The sequence below is a fragment of the Citrus sinensis genome, chromosome 2 (assembly GCF_022201045.2).
Source record: "Citrus sinensis cultivar Valencia sweet orange chromosome 2, DVS_A1.0, whole genome shotgun sequence".
NCBI classification, from domain to species: Eukaryota; Viridiplantae; Streptophyta; class Magnoliopsida; order Sapindales; family Rutaceae; genus Citrus; species Citrus sinensis.
In genome coordinates this window covers 13,706,394-13,724,905 of record NC_068557.1, presented here as the reverse complement: position 1 = coordinate 13,724,905, position 18,512 = coordinate 13,706,394, and the positions used below count along the sequence as shown (strand labels likewise).

Below are 18,512 nucleotides of genomic sequence, written 5' to 3'. Positions count from 1 at the left end.
TAGGTGTTTGTCAATAACAATTAATTGTCATCATCGTCTGGTACAACAAAACTTTGTCAATTATAATCTTTTAGTACAATTTTATCCTTGCTAAAAATTAGCAAATATGAATAAGAGTTCTCAGCCTACATCCCAAGAGTTGGCGACAATACTAATAAAATGATAATAAGGTGAAGTTTTGGACTATTATGGGGTGGTTTAAATGAATCACTACGAGTAATTTTTTTGATCTTTTAGTATGTATATTATAATAAGAAGTCTATATATATTTACAATAAGAAATTTATTACAATTATCTTACATTAAACATATTATGGTTTAATCTAAATTTCTATTCTCACTAATACTTAACTATATAACTGAAATAAAAAATTAGAATGGGAGCACGAGGAATATGCTCTAATGGTAACCTTTGTTGATTTGAAAAATAAAAAAAATGATTCCAAAGCCTTTTAAATTTGTCTTAACGTACAAGTAGACTTTTACAATATTAAAAAATGGGGAGCACAAACTCCAGTTAATTAGCGTCTAGTCAATTTATGTGTATAGAATTGAGACTTGACTACACTTTTGCGGCAAACTTTCAGGGTTTAAATGTCTTTCTAAGATTCTGACAAGGGGGTGTATGATCATGTCGAAAATATTTTATACTTAAACTATAATTAAGCTAAATCATTGAGTTTCATTAAAAGGGAAAAAGTAAAAATTAATGTGCATGGGGAGGAATGATTAGGGCAATGGGGGAATGGGGACATAGGCAGGAGTGTAAGTTGTTATTATTCTTCAATGAGGCCCGGCTAGGCCCATAAACTTTTCTCACCAACTCCAACAATATCTACATAAAGAAAATTAAATAATGATAAAAAAATAGATAAATAAATAAATGTGAAGAAGGATAAAGAAAATTAAATAATGATAAAAATAGATAAATAAATAAATGTGAAGGCGGCTAAAAAGGAGAAATGAAACGAATTGAAGGCAGCCAGCAGCACGGCAATGAATAGTTAGGAAGGGGTTCGGACTTCGGAGAGTCGTCATTTAATTTATTTCCAAAACGACGTCGCCCAGGACCCACCCTCTGCCATTGCCACGTGTCAACTTCGCGTGGTTTTTTGGCTTCAATCTCATGTTTTAATTTTGTTCTTGTTTTTGTCTCACCGCCTCAAACTGCGCGTGGACAGATTCTCGCAAAACACGGAAAAGCAATGGAGCTGTGTCGTGAAAATGTAAAATTACAGCGCGTGTCAAAGACATCATCATTTAAGGAGGGGGTTGACTCTATTTTCACCCTAAAAATTAGTTCCAATACTATATTATTTTGAACTGAAATTTAAAAAATTAAATTAAATTATATATATATATTTTTTTTTTTTTAAATATCAACTAAGTCTTTACTTAAAATACTTAAATTAATTATTTTTATTTTTTACACACTTATAAAAATACTTAACTCACCTAAAAATAAAAAAAAATAAAACAGTCAAAATTTTTATGGATTAATTTATGTTTTAGTAATTTTTTTTAAATAATTCATTTAGAATCTTATGATCCGAGTTGTCAAAACGAGTTATTGGGTCGAATTCATATCGTTTCAAATTTAGATAGATCCAAACATGACTTATTTAATAATCGTATCAAAATATTAAAATATTAACCCAACACAAAAAATAAATGAGTTATGCTTAATATTTATATATTTAATAAAATTTACATTAAACACACACTCGTGCACACACACACACACATATATGTATATACATAATTTATCAATATTATATTATATTTATTTATTTACCAAAATATTACGCATTTACACTATTGAAGTTTTTATTTTATATATAAAAATACTATATATTGATATTGTGAAATGAAAATATCTACCAATATTTTACACATTTGTACTATTAGAGTTTTACATATTTATACTATTTAAGTTCTAAATCTACATAAAATTTTATAAATGAAACGTTGTGTTTATGTTTACCCTTACCAAAAAAAGAAAAAAAAGGAGAGGGAGAGAGAAAATCATGTAACACCCCAAATCTAACACGTGCGGAGCACGTGAAGAAGGAGGTTACTCACAAATCATAATCTTTACTCATAAGTTTCAAACTGAAATTCCTCCAATTCTTATTCAAATAAATCCATAAATCCAAACGTCAAATACTAAATAATCTCTCTCGAGGACATATAAAAATAATAACAAAAGTCTCAAACTCCAAATTACACGTTCATAATAAAAGTAACTAAATAGAAACACAAGTCTATTCCTCCTCTTATTCAATAGCAAACGGAAACTGGAAATCATTAACTCCAAAGCTAAGTGCACCTCTCAAAAGAAACTTAATCTGCAAAAAAGTAATGACGAGGGGTGAGCCGTCAACTCGGTAAGTAAAACCATTCCTAACACACTAGGCCTATCGATACCAAAAATATTGCAAGCCTTCTTTTGTTTAAAGCATATATCATAATCCATAATTTTCATAAAACGATATATCACAATAACATAAGATAAATTCTTAATAATTCAGAATATTCAAAAGCATATTTACTTACGAATCAACTCATGTAATACGTATACAGAAAACAAACAGGTTAGCTCATGTCACATAGTGTCACCTATAGTCCCGGTGACCCGGCCAGAAACATAATCAGAATATCGTGTGCACATTCAGAACAGAAACCCAGTACTGGTCCAGACAGATATATCGTATATTACGATCAGAATCAGAATCAGAATAACTATGGACAATGAGCCAAAACATTAGGAATCTCATACAATTATCAGTAATTGAAATCATATATGGGTACAAAACATTCGTATCAGATTTATAAAAGTTCATATCAATAATATAGGCTTGCATAACATTTTAAAGATAACATCATAAAAGGTTGTCATGTCATAAAATCATTTACATATTAAAAAGCATTTATAAAATACTTTGTTAAAAAGAATGGTTTGAAAACATTTACATAAAGCTAATTTTGTTATCAAAATTAGTAATCCTTTAAGTAGTATCAAAACATTTATACTTATAATAATAATATCAAAATACTTCTACATATCCAGTACATTAGGAATGAAGTTACTTACCTCGACAAATGAACTTGGATTAACACACCTCTAAGCTTCTAAGAGCCTCAAACACCTTCAAAACCTTAAACAAATACAAGATATGACAATCAATAACTTATTCTAAGAATTTGATTTTCTAATTCATACCCGTACAGGTCTGATTCTCGGAATTTTAACTCTTAATCAAAGACTCAGAATGATATAAAATCCTATGGAACCATTCTGGACATCCATGAGTACCCCATGTAAAATTTACAAGAGGATCCGATATCAAAAACATTTTAAAAACTATTTACTTCTCAGCAAATTCGAAACTGTTTTCACATAATCTAAACCAAACAGAACGGGTTCCGTGATTTTTATAAAATAAAATACTAATCAGAAAATTATGAAATTAAAACTGGGAATCCTAGACACATATATTAACATACATATAAACTTTCAGAATTTTTTGAGTTCATTTGGTGGTACAAATAGTCTTGTGAATCTGATCACAATACTGGAATCGTGGATTTCCAGTGCAGTGGTTTCTATTTCCAAAATACGTATAAAATTGAAAACGAAGTTGAATTTAATGAAATAAAATTTAATCAAGAAGCCCTACATGTCTAGTTTCCAGAAATATAAATTTTATAAGAAAATTCGTTCAGAAAATATAGCTTTAAAAATTCGAGATACTCATGCTGTTCAGAATAAACGTTGTGAACTTACCCGTCGCTTTGAGTCTCTCCTAAACAAAGGTTTGAATCCTAAGATTTGGGTAGGAGCGTAAAGAGCAGCAGAGAAGAAGGATAAACGTTGTGAACTTAGGGTTATGGAAGGGGGAAAAGTATGTATTTATAGGGGATCTTAAGAAACCCTATTCAATAAGGAAAAATAGCCCTTTTCCAAAATGATCTCATAAATAACCTCTATTTAATTAGTACCCCTTTCTAAATAAGGGTTATAGGCCACCCATAATTCTCAATGAAAGCCCAATTTCCATAATTTAATATGTATGCGAATTTGTGGCGTTACAATTTCTCCCCTCCTAACAAAAATTTCGTCCTCGAAATTAAAAGGTTACCTTATGCATGGAAGAGTTGAGGATACTTCTCCAACATTTCTGCTTCTCTCTCCCAAGTGGCTTCCTCAATAGAATGATTCATCCATCGTACCTTCACTAGGGGAATAACTCTATTCCTTAATACTTGTTCGTCTCGATCGACAATCTCAATAGGCCGTTCCTCATACGACATGTCTTCATTTATCTGAATCGGTTGATAGTCTAGCACATGTAAAGGGTCTGCAATGTACTTTCTTAACACAGACACATGAAATACATTGTGAAGCCTAGACAGACTTGGTGGTAAAGCTATGCGATAGGCCACCGGACCAATTCTCTCTAAAATCTCAAATGGTCCAATAAATCTAGGGCTAAGCTTTCCTGTCTTCCCGAACCGAAACACCCCTTTCCATGGCGATACTTTCAAGAAAACAAAATCTCCTTTTTCGAATTCCAACTCACGTCTACGACGATCTGCATAACTCTTCTGTCTGCTCTGAGCTGTTTGAAGACGTCCTCTAATCAACTTGATTTTATCAACAGTAATCTGTATTAATTCTGGACCCAAAAGTTTTCTTTCACCAACTTCATCCCAGCAGATTGGGGACCTACACTTTCTTCCATATAATGCCTCAAATGGTGCCATGCCAATACTCGAATGGAAGCTATTGTTATAAGCAAATTCGATCAACATTAGGTGCTCTTCCCAACCACCACTCAAGTCTAGGACGCAAGCTCGAAGCATATCCTCAAGGGTTTGAATAGTCCTTTCGGATTGCCCATCTGTCTGTGGATGGAAAGCAGTGCTAAATCTCAATTTCGTCCCCAACTCTTTATGTAAGCTAGCCCAAAATCTTGAAGTGAACAGTGGATCTCTATCAGACACTATTGACACTGGAACTCCATGAAGCCTCACTATCTCCTTAATGAACAACTTAGCTAGTTGCCCTACATTGTCTGTACTCTTCCTTGCCAAGAAATGAGCTGATTTCGTCAATCGATCAACAATTACCCAAATGCAATCACATCCCCTCCTAGAACGAGGTAATCCAGAAACGAAATCCATTGTTATGTGTTCCCATTTCCACTGAGGAATAGGAAGCGTTTGTAAAGTTCCTGCTGGTCTTTGATGCTCAATCTTTACTTGTTGGCAGACTAAACACCGAGACACAAAAGCAGCAATATCTCTCTTCATATTCCTCCACCAAAAACTTTGCTTTAGATCACGATACATCTTAGTACTACCAGGATGCATACTGTAAGATGATTCATGAGCTTCTCTTAAGATCTCCGCCTTCAACTCTTCGTCTGCTGGCACGCATAACCTTTGTCCCAACCATAATCCATCCCCATTATCAAGTCTAAATCCGGGCTTATGTCCTTTGCTCACATCTTCACGGATTTTATTGAGTTCTATGTCGTTCTTCTGAGCTACCTTAACTCTATCAATTAGAGTGGGTTGGACTGTCAAATGTGCTAACACGTCTGCTTGCCCATGAGTAACTACCTCAATCCCACATCTCCTCAAGTCTTTTACCAAATGAGATTGCATGGTGATAAGATGAGCCATGCACCCAGATGATTTCCTACTCAAGGCATCTGCTACCACGTTTGCCTTACCTGGATGGTAATTAATAGAACAATCAAAATCCTTTACCAACTCCAACCATCTTCTTTGCCTCAAATTCAATTCCTTTTGAGTAAACAAGTACTTCAAACTCTTATGATCGGTGAAGATCTCACAAGTCTCCCCATACAAATAGTGTCTCCAGATTTTTAGAGCAAACACCATAGCAGCCAATTCCAAATCGTGTGTTGGGTAGTTTTGTTCATGATTCTTTAGCTGCCTAGAAGCATATGCTATAACCTTACCATGTTGCATTAAAACGCAACCCAAACCTTTTCTGGAAGCATCACTGTAAATCACAAAACCTCCACCTTCAGAAGGGAGAGTTAAAACGGGGGCAGTCACCAAATGACTCTTGAGCTCTTGAAAGCTCTTTTCACATGCCTCATCCCAATTGAACTTCACATTCTTCTTAGTCAAATTAGTCAATGGTGCTGCTATGCTAGAAAATCCTTTGACAAAGCGCCTATAATAACCTGCCAATCCTAAGAAACTCCTTACTTTAGTCACACTAGCAGGCCTTTCCCAATTCACAATTACCTCCACTTTGGCTGGATCTGCTGAAATACCATCCTTCGTCACTATATGTCCCAAAAACATCACACGATCAAGCCAAAACTCACATTTCTTAAATTTTCCATACAACTTCTTCTCCCGCAATGTTTCTAATACAATCCTCAGGTGCGTCTCGTGCTCCTTCTTACTATTAGAGTAAATTAATATGTCATCAATAAAGACGATAACAAACTGGTCAAGATAAGGTTGGAAGATCCTATTCATCAAATCCATGAACACTGCAGGAGCATTAGTTAATCCAAAAGGCATAACTAAGAACTCATAATGTCCATAACGAGTTCGAAAAGCTGTCTTCGATACATCCTCACTTCTTATTTTCAATTGATGGTAGCCAGATCGTAAATCAATTTTAGAGAATACCGCTGCACCTCGTAATTGATCAAAGAGGTCATCAATTCGGGGAAGAGGGTATTTATTCTTGACGGTAACCATATTCAACTGCCGGTAGTCTATACACAACCTCATTGAACCATCTTTCTTCTTTACGAACAAAACGGGAGCACCCCAAGGCGACACACTAGGACGAATGAAACCCTTATCTAGTAATTCTTGTAGCTGGACCTTTAGTTCTTTTAATTCAATGGGTGCCATCCGATATGGTGCCTTGGATATAGGTGTAGTACCAGGAACTAATTCTATAGTAAACTCAACCTCTCGATCTGGGGGTAGTCCCGGAAGATCTTCAGGAAATACATCAATAAACTCCCTTACAATAGGTATGTCTTCAAGGCACGCCCCATCGGGATGGTCAGCAACTATATACGCTAAAAATCCTTCACACCCCTTCTTTAGCATTTTCATTGCCTTAACCATAGAAATCAAAGCTTTATGACTCTTATGATTCCCTTGAAAATGAAATTCTTCCTCGCCAGGTAGGCGAAAATAATTTCCTTAGCAAAACAATCTATTGAAACATGGTAAGGTCCTAACCAATCCATCCCCAAAATCAAATCAAAATCGTGCATCTCTAAAGGTAGGAGATCCACAAGGAATTCTTTATCACACAATCTGATCACACATGACTTATAGACATGATCTATAAACTGGCAATCCCCCATAGGGGTACTAATTGTCACGTGAACATCCAGTGGTGTGATAGGCACATTAGCATAACGGGCAAACACACAAGATACAAATGAATGTGTAGCACCAGGATCAAAAAGAACTTTGGCTTCTCTAGAGAATAAGGACAATGTACCTGATACTACATCATTGGACACCTCAGCATCTTTTTCTGTTAGTGCAAAAACACGCCCTTGCACCCTCGGTTTCTTCCTCTGCCCTTCGTTAGTCTGAGTATTTGTAGTCTCGCTACGTCTCTTTGGGCAATCCATAATCCTATGCCCAGATTCTCCACAAGCAAAACAAGCTCCAGTTTTCCAATGGCATTCACCAGGGTGCCTCCTTTCACAATGTCGACAAATGGGGTAGTTCCTCCGAGCAGTGTCATCAGGAACACCCTTGTTATCCCATTTGTTACCTCCACCATTATACTTCTGGGAGTGAGGACCCTGCCTATAAGAACTTCCATTTTGCGGTCCACCTTGTGGATTCTTCTTATTTCTCTGATCCCTTGTAACTTGGGCTTCAAGAATATCCTTCTCCGCAAGAATTGCTCGGTCCACCAAATCGGCATAATTGTTAATCTTAAGGATGGTCAATCGCCCTTTAATGTTAGGACGTAACCCTTCCAGGAACTTCCTACACTTACTACCTTCATTAGCAACCAAGGTATGAGCAAAACGAGAGAGGGCAGTAAATTGTTCCTCATACTCCGCAACAGACTTTGTTCCTTGAGTCAACCTCAAGAAATCAGCCTCCATCTGATGTCGAACTCGTTCAGGAAAATACTTTTCATGAAAAGCCTCCAAAAATAACTCCCAAGTAATGGGTGCATCTTGCAAGCCAGCCCTTATGAGACGAGATTTGGCATCCCACCAGTGGTCTGCCTCACCCTGAAGGACAAATGAGGCTAATATTACCCTTTGATCATCATTACAACCCATAGCCACAAATATCTTCTCCATCTGTTTTAGCCATGCCTCTGCAACCATGGGATCGGCAGTCCCCTGAAAGGTAGGTGGTCCCAATTTCTTAAATCGTTCTAAGTTCACCATAGCCCCATGATCTCTTGCGCCACCTTGCCTTTCAACTGGCACATTCTCTTGTGCCCCAACTCTGCCTCTAGCCATATCTTGAATTAACTTACTTTGTTGTTCCATCAATCTAAGCATTGCGCGCATCATAGGATTTCCTTCGTTAGCCATCTCGTGCAAGGTTGGGTCAGCGTCGTCAGCGATACCTAAAACATCTCTCGAGCTAGAGGCATGCCTAGCACCTCCCTTACGTGACATCTCTTGACTATAACACAGAGAATAAATAAATAATTAAAAAGGGGTAAATAATTCATAGCTAAAGGTCGTGCAAGCGCGCAGAGTACTGAATAAGTAGTGTAACTAAGAAAATTTGATATTGTAAACAAGAGCAATAAATATTTCATTCTACGTTAATACCAAAGATCATATAACAAGAGTTATTACAAAGTCGCAAGCAACATAGAAAGCCAAAAAGACCAAAATAGAATTACTAGTTACTCCTTGCCTTAAAATATTTAATCACTCTATTAACCTCAATAAAGTCTACAGAGTTTCATGTCCTACAGCCACAAAGTTCATAGGTGTACTCAACCGGATAGGAAAAGGATCTATCTTTACTTTCCTTTCCTTAGTCGTGACTCCATCTGTCTCGATTTCCTTAGGAGTTCTATAAGGTAGTTTATTTAGACATGGAGATACCCATCCTTTGCTATAGTAAGGCTTAAATCGAGGTCCTGTCCAAAATAGGCGACGTATTACAAGCTTATTCTTGTTAGCTCCCTTGCCATAAACACGTAGTCCACGTATAGCCTCATTGAGCTTCTTTCTTGAAGCTCCAGGTCCTGGAGGAGTATCGATGTAGACCTCTATAGTCCGTCTTAGTCTATCATCCATTCGCTGCTTATGAAGTCTCCTAAGATCTTTGACAAGAACTCCTCCTAAGATAAATTGTTCGGTCCTATCAATTTCTATCCATCCCTTATTCTTGACACTTTTCATACCCATATTGTCCTTCTTCATGTCTACAAAACAAATGTAATCGATTTAATTAGACAATCTAATTAAACCGTAAAAGAAAGTCTACAGAATCCTAACCTTTCTCTGATACCACAATTGTAACACCCCAAATCTAACACGTGCGGAGCACGTGAAGAAGGAGGTTACTCACAAATCATAATCTTTACTCATAAGTTTCAAACTGAAATTCCTCCAATTCTTATTCAAATAAATCCATAAATCCAAACGTCAAATACTAAATAATCTCTCTCGAGGACATATAAAAATAATAACAAAAGTCTCAAACTCCAAATTACACGTTCATAATAAAAGTAACTAAATAGAAACACAAGTCTATTCCTCCTCTTATTCAATAGCAAACGGAAACTGGAAATCATTAACTCCAAAGCTAAGTGCACCTCTCAAAAGAAACTTAATCTGCAAAAAAGTAATGACGAGGGGTGAGCCGTCAACTCGGTAAGTAAAACCATTCCTAACACACTAGGCCTATCGATACCAAAAATATTGCAAGCCTTCTTTTGTTTAAAGCATATATCATAATCCATAATTTTCATAAAACGATATATCACAATAACATAAGATAAATTCTTAATAATTCAGAATATTCAAAAGCATATTTACTTACGAATCAACTCATGTAATACGTATACAGAAAACAAACAGGTTAGCTCATGTCACATAGTGTCACCTATAGTCCCGGTGACCCGGCCAGAAACATAATCAGAATATCGTGTGCACATTCAGAACAGAAACCCAGTACTGGTCCAGACAGATATATCGTATATTACGATCAGAATCAGAATCAGAATAACTATGGACAATGAGCCAAAACATTAGGAATCTCATACAATTATCAGTAATTGAAATCATATATGGGTACAAAACATTCGTATCAGATTTATAAAAGTTCATATCAATAATATAGGCTTGCATAACATTTTAAAGATAACATCATAAAAGGTTGTCATGTCATAAAATCATTTACATATTAAAAAGCATTTATAAAATACTTTGTTAAAAAGAATGGTTTGAAAACATTTACATAAAGCTAATTTTGTTATCAAAATTAGTAATCCTTTAAGTAGTATCAAAACATTTATACTTATAATAATAATATCAAAATACTTCTACATATCCAGTACATTAGGAATGAAGTTACTTACCTCGACAAATGAACTTGGATTAACACACCTCTAAGCTTCTAAGAGCCTCAAACACCTTCAAAACCTTAAACAAATACAAGATATGACAATCAATAACTTATTCTAAGAATTTGATTTTCTAATTCATACCCGTACAGGTCTGATTCTCGGAATTTTAACTCTTAATCAAAGACTCAGAATGATATAAAATCCTATGGAACCATTCTGGACATCCATGAGTACCCCATGTAAAATTTACAAGAGGATCCGATATCAAAAACATTTTAAAAACTATTTACTTCTCAGCAAATTCGAAACTGTTTTCACATAATCTAAACCAAACAGAACGGGTTCCGTGATTTTTATAAAATAAAATACTAATCAGAAAATTATGAAATTAAAACTGGGAATCCTAGACACATATATTAACATACATATAAACTTTCAGAATTTTTTGAGTTCATTTGGTGGTACAAATAGTCTTGTGAATCTGATCACAATACTGGAATCGTGGATTTCCAGTGCAGTGGTTTCTATTTCCAAAATACGTATAAAATTGAAAACGAAGTTGAATTTAATGAAATAAAATTTAATCAAGAAGCCCTACATGTCTAGTTTCCAGAAATATAAATTTTATAAGAAAATTCGTTCAGAAAATATAGCTTTAAAAATTCGAGATACTCATGCTGTTCAGAATAAACGTTGTGAACTTACCCGTCGCTTTGAGTCTCTCCTAAACAAAGGTTTGAATCCTAAGATTTGGGTAGGAGCGTAAAGAGCAGCAGAGAAGAAGGATAAACGTTGTGAACTTAGGGTTATGGAAGGGGGAAAAGTATGTATTTATAGGGGATCTTAAGAAACCCTATTCAATAAGGAAAAATAGCCCTTTTCCAAAATGATCTCATAAATAACCTCTATTTAATTAGTACCCCTTTCTAAATAAGGGTTATAGGCCACCCATAATTCTCAATGAAAGCCCAATTTCCATAATTTAATATGTATGCGAATTTGTGGCGTTACAAATCATGTCTAATATTTGAGTTTTAATGTAAAGAACCGATAAATTAATTTAGAATAGAAAAAATAATCGTATCATTGATTAGATAAATATGTTAAGAACATTTAATCCTAATACGACGTGGAAACAAATTCATGTCACCCTAGTCCGATCCATTTAATAATCATATCAAATTTGACGACCCATATCCATTTATTTGTGTTATGTTCGTATCGATTAATTAGATCGCGTGAAATTTAGCCAGCTTTACTTGGAGGTAAAGAAGAATATAATTGCTACATGTTTTCTTTTAAAAGAATTTTCTACCTGTAACTTTGTGGATGTATGTTTGGACTATTGTCATTTTTATGCTGCGTTTACTTTTTGGATTGGAGTGGGAATCCTGAGGAGTGGGAATCTTTGGATTAGGAGTGTGGAGTGGGAGTGAGAGTAGGGTGTTTATTAGACTAAATGAAAGTATGGATTGTCAATCAGAATCCTAATTATTTGTTTACTTTGTCTTGAATTGGGAGTAAATTGTTTTAAATTACAATTTTATCCTTATGTACAGAATTATAATTTGTAATTAAAAAATTAATAAAAAATATATTTGGAAAATAAAATAAATATTTTATTATATTTATAAATTAATAATAATTACTAATATTCTTAATTATGTAAATCATAATTTGTTATTAATTTAAATTTAAATTATGTGAATAAAAATTATTAATAATAGCAACACAAATGAAATATTATTATTGATAATATAGTACAAAATTAATATTTTTTTAGAATAAAATATTTATTATTATTAATTAAATAAATAATTAATATTTATTAAAATTAATGTTTAATAATTTAAAATAATATTTATTTATTTTTATTTTATTAAATTTAATAAAATAAATATGATATAATTATTATTTTTAATAAATAGATATTATTTATTTTATTAAATATGATATTATTTATTTTATTAAATATGATATTATTTATTTTATTAAATATTATTTATTTATTTATTTTTATAAGGATAAAATGGGAAGAGGGGGGAGTGGATTCCCACTTCCACCTCTCCCCATGGGAGTGGGAATCTCACTCCCCACTCCAAAATTAGGTGGGACCCACAGATTTCCACTCTCACTCCTCCCTTTTTAAAGATAATTAAACACTGGAGTGGGAGGAATTCACACTCCACACTCCACACTCCACACTTCCACTCCAGAAAGTAAACACTGCCTTAATGGTTATGATTCATTATACATTAACATAATACCCATTAACACTCAGATTTTATGGCCAAATTTCTATTGGATTTTGTTGAACTCAATGGATGATAATTATTGACGTTAATTTTCTATATAGTAAGTTTAAATATCCATTTTTTTCTTAAGCAATGTTTTAGATTGATGTTCAATAATTATACTCACCGGTAATAAATTATATTATGGATATTTTTGTATTAAATAATTTTATTAGAATAAGAGTGTTTAGAGTAATTTAATTTTTTTTTAATGTACTTGCTCAACAGTTGCGAACCAATTTATCTTTCACCTTTTCTTTGCAAATGTTTATTTTTTAACTTAAAAATTACATAATTATTTTCATTAAAAAATGAAAGGTTATTAATATTTAATTTAACAAATTTTTAATTGACCATCTGTATTCGAATCTCAACCTAAAAGTTTGATTTTAATTTTACTTATCCTCACTTTTTTTTACATAAGTATGCATTAGCAAATGAATAGAATAATATGTTATTAATTTCAAAAAAATAAATTAAAAAGTTATATCATATGCCAATTCAGGGGCGGATTCACCTTAGGACCAGAGTCCCCACTGAAATTTTTTTTTAATAATTAATTTAGTTTTCTTAAAATTCTCAATAATTTTTTCTAAAGCCTCCACTAATTTATAGTCAAGCCTACAATACATAGTTATACTTAAATTCTCACACTCATAATTTTTTAAATTCAAATAAAAAAAGATGGGATTTGCAAACTAAAATCAAACCCATAAATATTAATATTAATTTAATTTTTAGACAGCCCACAAACTCATTAATAATTTTTTTTATTAATCTTACTTTTCTAATTCCACTACTAATCCAACGCCCATAAAAATTTCCTAAACATCTATTTATTTTGGTTGTTTACATAGAAAAAATTTTTATTTAATAATATTAATAATGAAGTTATAATACAATGTATCAATGTATGAAAACTCGTATTTTCAACATATGCTGAAGTATTATAAATCTTTTAAATTTATATTTTTATTACTTTTTAAAAAAATTTTATGTTAGTGTTGAATAAGCCCGGGTAAATTACTATGCTGTCTCCGCCACTGTATGTCATAGTAAAAACTAAAAATTAATTATTCACAAAGGGAATAAGATAAAAATAAAAAAAGAACTCTAACACTGTAACAAGTAACACGTCAGTTCATGTCTGAGTGAAGAACAATTGACGCGCCTTGCATTAACTTGAAACGGGACACTTTTTTACTGTCTCTCAGTCACTCAGTCACTCACTTTCTCTCTCTCTCTGCTTTTGCAATTAATGCACAGGCACCCAACCTTCTCCTCACTTTACACAACATCCCTCTGTTTCTCACAGCTCTCTCTCTCTTCTGATCCCAACATTACTAAGCTCAAAGGTACCCTCATTACTATGTTCAAGTTTCAACTTTAAAGTTTGAAGCTTTTTTTTTTTTAACATGTATGTATGGACGCTAGAGTCTTTATTTTAACTAAATTTTGCTGCAACAACATCAAGTGGGTTACGTTTAGTGGGCACACAGTGAGTTTAAAGTCTCTAGCCTCATTCTGTTTTTGGCCCGCCGGGGGGGGGGGGGGGGGGGGGTGGGGGCTGGGTGTGGTTTGTTGTGTTTTGAATTTTGATAATTACGTAATGTTTACTTGATCTTTTCTTTGTTCTCTTTTATTTGACAATATATCATCATACCTTTCCTTCGTCTTTTTCTGCTTTCCGTTTTTTGCTTTTACCTGGATCTCCTTATCAAACTTTGAACACATTCTCTTTTCCTTCTCTCTATGTCTCTGTCTTGTTAAAACAGTTTTTTTTTTAATTAACTCTGTTTTATTCCTGAGAAAATCAATACCATATATATATATAATATTTTTTTCCTTTACATGGGTTTGTATCATAATTGACATTCTGAAATTTTCCGGGCTTACTTTTCTTTCTTTCTTCTTTTTTTCCCCTTCAAAATCAGCCCAACTATGAGAGTTTGATACATGATTCTGTGATTCATTGCTTTTTTCCAGTATTTTCTCAGCAACCAAACAGAAAAATTGCAGGTTTAGTCTTTCTATTGGTTTCTGTGAGGTTGTGCTTCGGTTGTTGTGATAGATAGTTTTGATCTCTTCTTTTGGGTTCTCTTGGTGACTGAGGAAAGTAGGTAAAACTTATATGTTCCTTTTGATATTGTGATTCTACTTCTTATTCTTTTTTTTTTCTTGAAAATTTTCTCTTTTGTTGGTCAATTTGGTTTTGTAAGCATTTTTTACTTTGTTCTGTGGTTTTTTTTGTGTATAATTGGAGGACATCATTCATCTTTTAATTATATTTAAATATAGGACAGGCTTCTTTCTTTGGTTTTTATGTTTCTCGTATACTTGTTTTCCTGTCTTTATTCATTTTTTCTAATGTTGTTTGTTGATTAAATTACTTGAAATCACACCTTTTAATTTGGGTCAATGTGAATCCTGTTCAATGACAAACAATTAGGACAGCCTTTCAAGTATATTCTATTCCAATGTCACATGGAAGAATCTTTTTTATTTGTTCTACTTGCTGAGTTTTCTCTACATGCAGCCATTTCTGGGGTTCTATGACATTATATCATAAACAATTCCATTAACTGGCATCTCCTTGGTTTTTTCAGCTGGTTTTGTTATCGATTACTGTTACCTCCCATGGGTTATGTTTGACCAAGATCAATTAGACCGCTTGTTTTCTATATTGAGGCTGTAAAGTGGCTTGTGGTCTCATGTTTCGGAATCTTTAGAGTGGATTATCATTTGCTTGGTTGACTGTTCCTGTAACTACTGAATCTCAAGTGAGATCTGTTCTGCCGAAAGGAAGAAACTTGTGCCTTAGTTACTTTAGATGTCTTCATTTTTGGGCTGAGGAAATGGGGGGTTGTGTCTCAACTAGTAGCCGGAGTACTTGTAGTAGCAGAAGCAATGGAGAGACTGTCTCACCCATATATGGATGTTGTGGGCAAAAGAGAACTAAGAGGACGTTCTCGGATCATGTTATTACCATGCATAATTTACCATCGGTGCCCCACAGGATTTTCATGAATGGAAAAAGCCGAACCTCTTGCATATTCACTCAGCAGGGTCGCAAGGGAATAAATCAGGATGCCATGATTGTGTGGGAAGTAAGTTTCATTTCTTTACAATGAATTTAGCTTTTGCTGTCTTGGAGATTATTTCTTTATCTGAGCTTTGAATTGCTGTAGGATTTCATGTCAGAAGATGTAACTTTCTGTGGTGTCTTCGATGGACACGGTCCACATGGCCATCTTGTTGCACGCAGAGTGAGGGATGCTTTGCCAATTAAACTACTTTCGTTCCTGCTTGCTTCTCAGTCGAGGCAAAATGGACCAGGTAAAACATGTTTTAATGGGAATACAAAGAAACTAGAAGCTGGAGATTCTGAGAAGGATGGGCCAGCTGAGGATAAATCAAATTCATTATGGAGAGAAGCATATCTGAAGGCGTACAAGTCCATGGACAAAGAGCTCAAATCTCATCCCAACTTAGACTGCTTCTGCAGCGGTAGCACAGCTGTGACTATAGTGAAGCAGGTATGGCAGGGAGCACTGCACAGTCTTCATCTCCAATTTGGTTAGCTTTCTTCTAAGTTTTTATCTTCATTTTGTGATTTCAAGGGATCCAATCTTTTCATGGGATATATTGGGGATTCTCGGGCGGTTATGGGATCTAAGGACAGCAATGATTCCATGGTGGCAATTCAGTTGACTGTTGATCTAAAGCCTGATTTGCCAAGTATGCCTTTCACTTACAGATATTTGTCCTTGTTCTCTTTTGCCTGAATCAAATTTATGTAAATCTGAACATTCATAGGGGAAGCTGAGAGGATTAAAAGATGTAAAGGGAGAGTCTTTGCATTGCAAGATGAGCCTGAAGTACCCAGAGTCTGGTTGCCTTTTGATGATGCTCCTGGGCTAGCAATGGCTCGAGCTTTTGGAGATTTTTGTTTGAAGGAATATGGGGTGATATCGATACCTGAATTTTCTCATCGCCTCCTTACAGATAGAGATCAGTTCATTGTTCTTGCTTCAGATGGTGTAAGTTTTTCACCCATCTAATTTACTTAATGGAAAATTTGTGCTGCTTCTCTGATACACATGGCTGAGATACAAACTTATTTTTGGATGGGAATATATACAAAACGAAGAAAAAGAAAAAAATCTACACGGCATATAAACAATGAAATGGAATTAGGTGCTTGAACCTCTATGTGTGCATATGAAGTAAGAATAAAGTTGTAGGTGAAAGACAAAAGTGATGGTACAGAGTTGAACTTTTAAAATACAGTAACAAAAATAAAAGGCACATTTTAGCATTATATAAACGTTTTGATAAACTGAAGGCTGAACAAAAACTTCCTTCATGTTTTGTCGAACAATTGATATGATTGATCATATTAAATTGATGTCTTTAGGTTCAATCTGAGAAATATATGAAATGCCCTTTTTTGTGTTTTCAACTTGGTCATAGTTATGGTCTTATGTATATTGATGGACTTATAAAGGCAGTGCTGTTCAATTTCCTATGAGGATGCAAACAGGCCAACCTATTTACACTCTTTCTGTCCCTTAGTATTGGTCAGAAGGTTGGAAGAGGATCTGTCATGCATGCACCGAATGCTGTGCTGAGGCTTCTGGGAAAAGATAATTCAGTTGGGTTAATTTATAATCAATTTTCTGAGGCTAGAGATTTTTATGAAGAGGAAAATTGGATACATAGGATAAAGTCTCTTCCCTTTGGGCTGTCTGGTAAGAGTTCCAATAACAGATAAAATTAGTGGATTGAACAACAGTTGATGCCACCACAGAATCTCATTGTATTGAAATGACGTTGTGTGCAGGAGTCTGTCATTAGGTGTTCCATTTTAGAATATATTTTGTTGTATTGTAAAGTAATAGCTATAAGATGGTTCAGTCTTTTCCGCACATTTAAATTATGTTGCTGCAGGTTTGGGATGTATTGAGCAATGAAGAAGTGGTGGAGATTGTATCCTCAGCTCCAACCCGGTCATCAGCTGCTAGAATCCTGGTGGATGCAGCTGCTCGTGAATGGAAACTCAAATATCCTACTTCAAAGATGGATGATTGTGCAGTGGTTTGCTTATTTTTAGATGGGAAAATGGACTCGGAGTCTGACTATGAAGAGCAAGGCTTTTCTTCTGCAACTATTCAAAGCAATCACTCTGGTAATGCAATTGAATCAGATGATGGCCAGAAGTCTGAGCCATCTTTGCAAAGAAACTTTACAGTTCGATCATCAGATGAAAGTGACACCTATGGAAGACTAGTAGTCGAGGATGATGGGAATGGTGAAACATTTCCAAGTGAAGATCAGAATTGGTCAGGTTTGGAAGGTGTCACGCGAGTAAACTCACTTGTCCAACTTCCTAGATTTTCCGAGGAAAGGCCAAACCCATAAACTTTATTTTCATTGTAATGTCAATTATCATGGTATTAAAGCCTCATTAATCCAAGGAAAAGTGAAAAAGAAAAATGGATTAGTTTGCATAATGTCAAAATGGGTTTGTGCGATTGCCTCTGGCATTTTGTATTGTTTTATTGCACACTAAATCTAATGGGATTGCTATTTGTCAAGGAAAGTGAAGTGTATCAGTGTAGTTGTGTTGA

The 18,512-nt window shown here is 34.3% G+C and overlaps 1 protein-coding gene across 3 annotated transcripts; it reads left to right on the top strand.

Moving 5' to 3' along the window:
- Positions 1 to 14,082: 14,082 nt before the first annotated feature.
- On the top strand, positions 14,083 to 18,512 carry LOC102615376 (probable protein phosphatase 2C 52). 3 transcript variants are annotated; one of them, XM_025092684.2, is made up of 6 exons: positions 14,083 to 14,237; positions 15,489 to 15,989; positions 16,071 to 16,418; positions 16,503 to 16,620; positions 16,699 to 16,922; positions 17,833 to 18,512. In XM_025092684.2, the coding sequence occupies exons 2-6, from the start codon at positions 15,738 to 15,740 to the stop codon at positions 18,301 to 18,303; spliced, it is 1,413 nt and encodes a 470-aa protein (XP_024948452.1). In that variant the 5' UTR covers positions 14,083 to 14,237; positions 15,489 to 15,737; the 3' UTR covers positions 18,304 to 18,512. The 3 variants fall into 3 exon arrangements, with proteins under 3 accessions (XP_024948452.1, XP_024948453.1, XP_006491638.1); XM_025092685.2 differs by lacking the exon at positions 14,083 to 14,237 and adding an exon at positions 14,509 to 14,998; XM_006491575.4 differs by lacking the exon at positions 14,083 to 14,237 and adding an exon at positions 14,509 to 15,002.

Bases quoted from the DNA above. Each gene is read 5' to 3' on its own strand.
- LOC102615376 (XM_025092684.2), top strand. From the start codon at position 15,738: ATGGGGGGTTGTGTCTCAACTAGTAGCCGGAGTACTTGTAGTAGCAGA. The intron at 16,419-16,502 runs GTATGGCAGGGA...TGTGATTTCAAG, and splicing joins CTGTGACTATAGTGAAGCAG to GGATCCAATCTTTTCATGGG. The intron at 16,923-17,832 runs GTAAGTTTTTCA...ATGTTGCTGCAG, and splicing joins TTGTTCTTGCTTCAGATGGT to GTTTGGGATGTATTGAGCAA.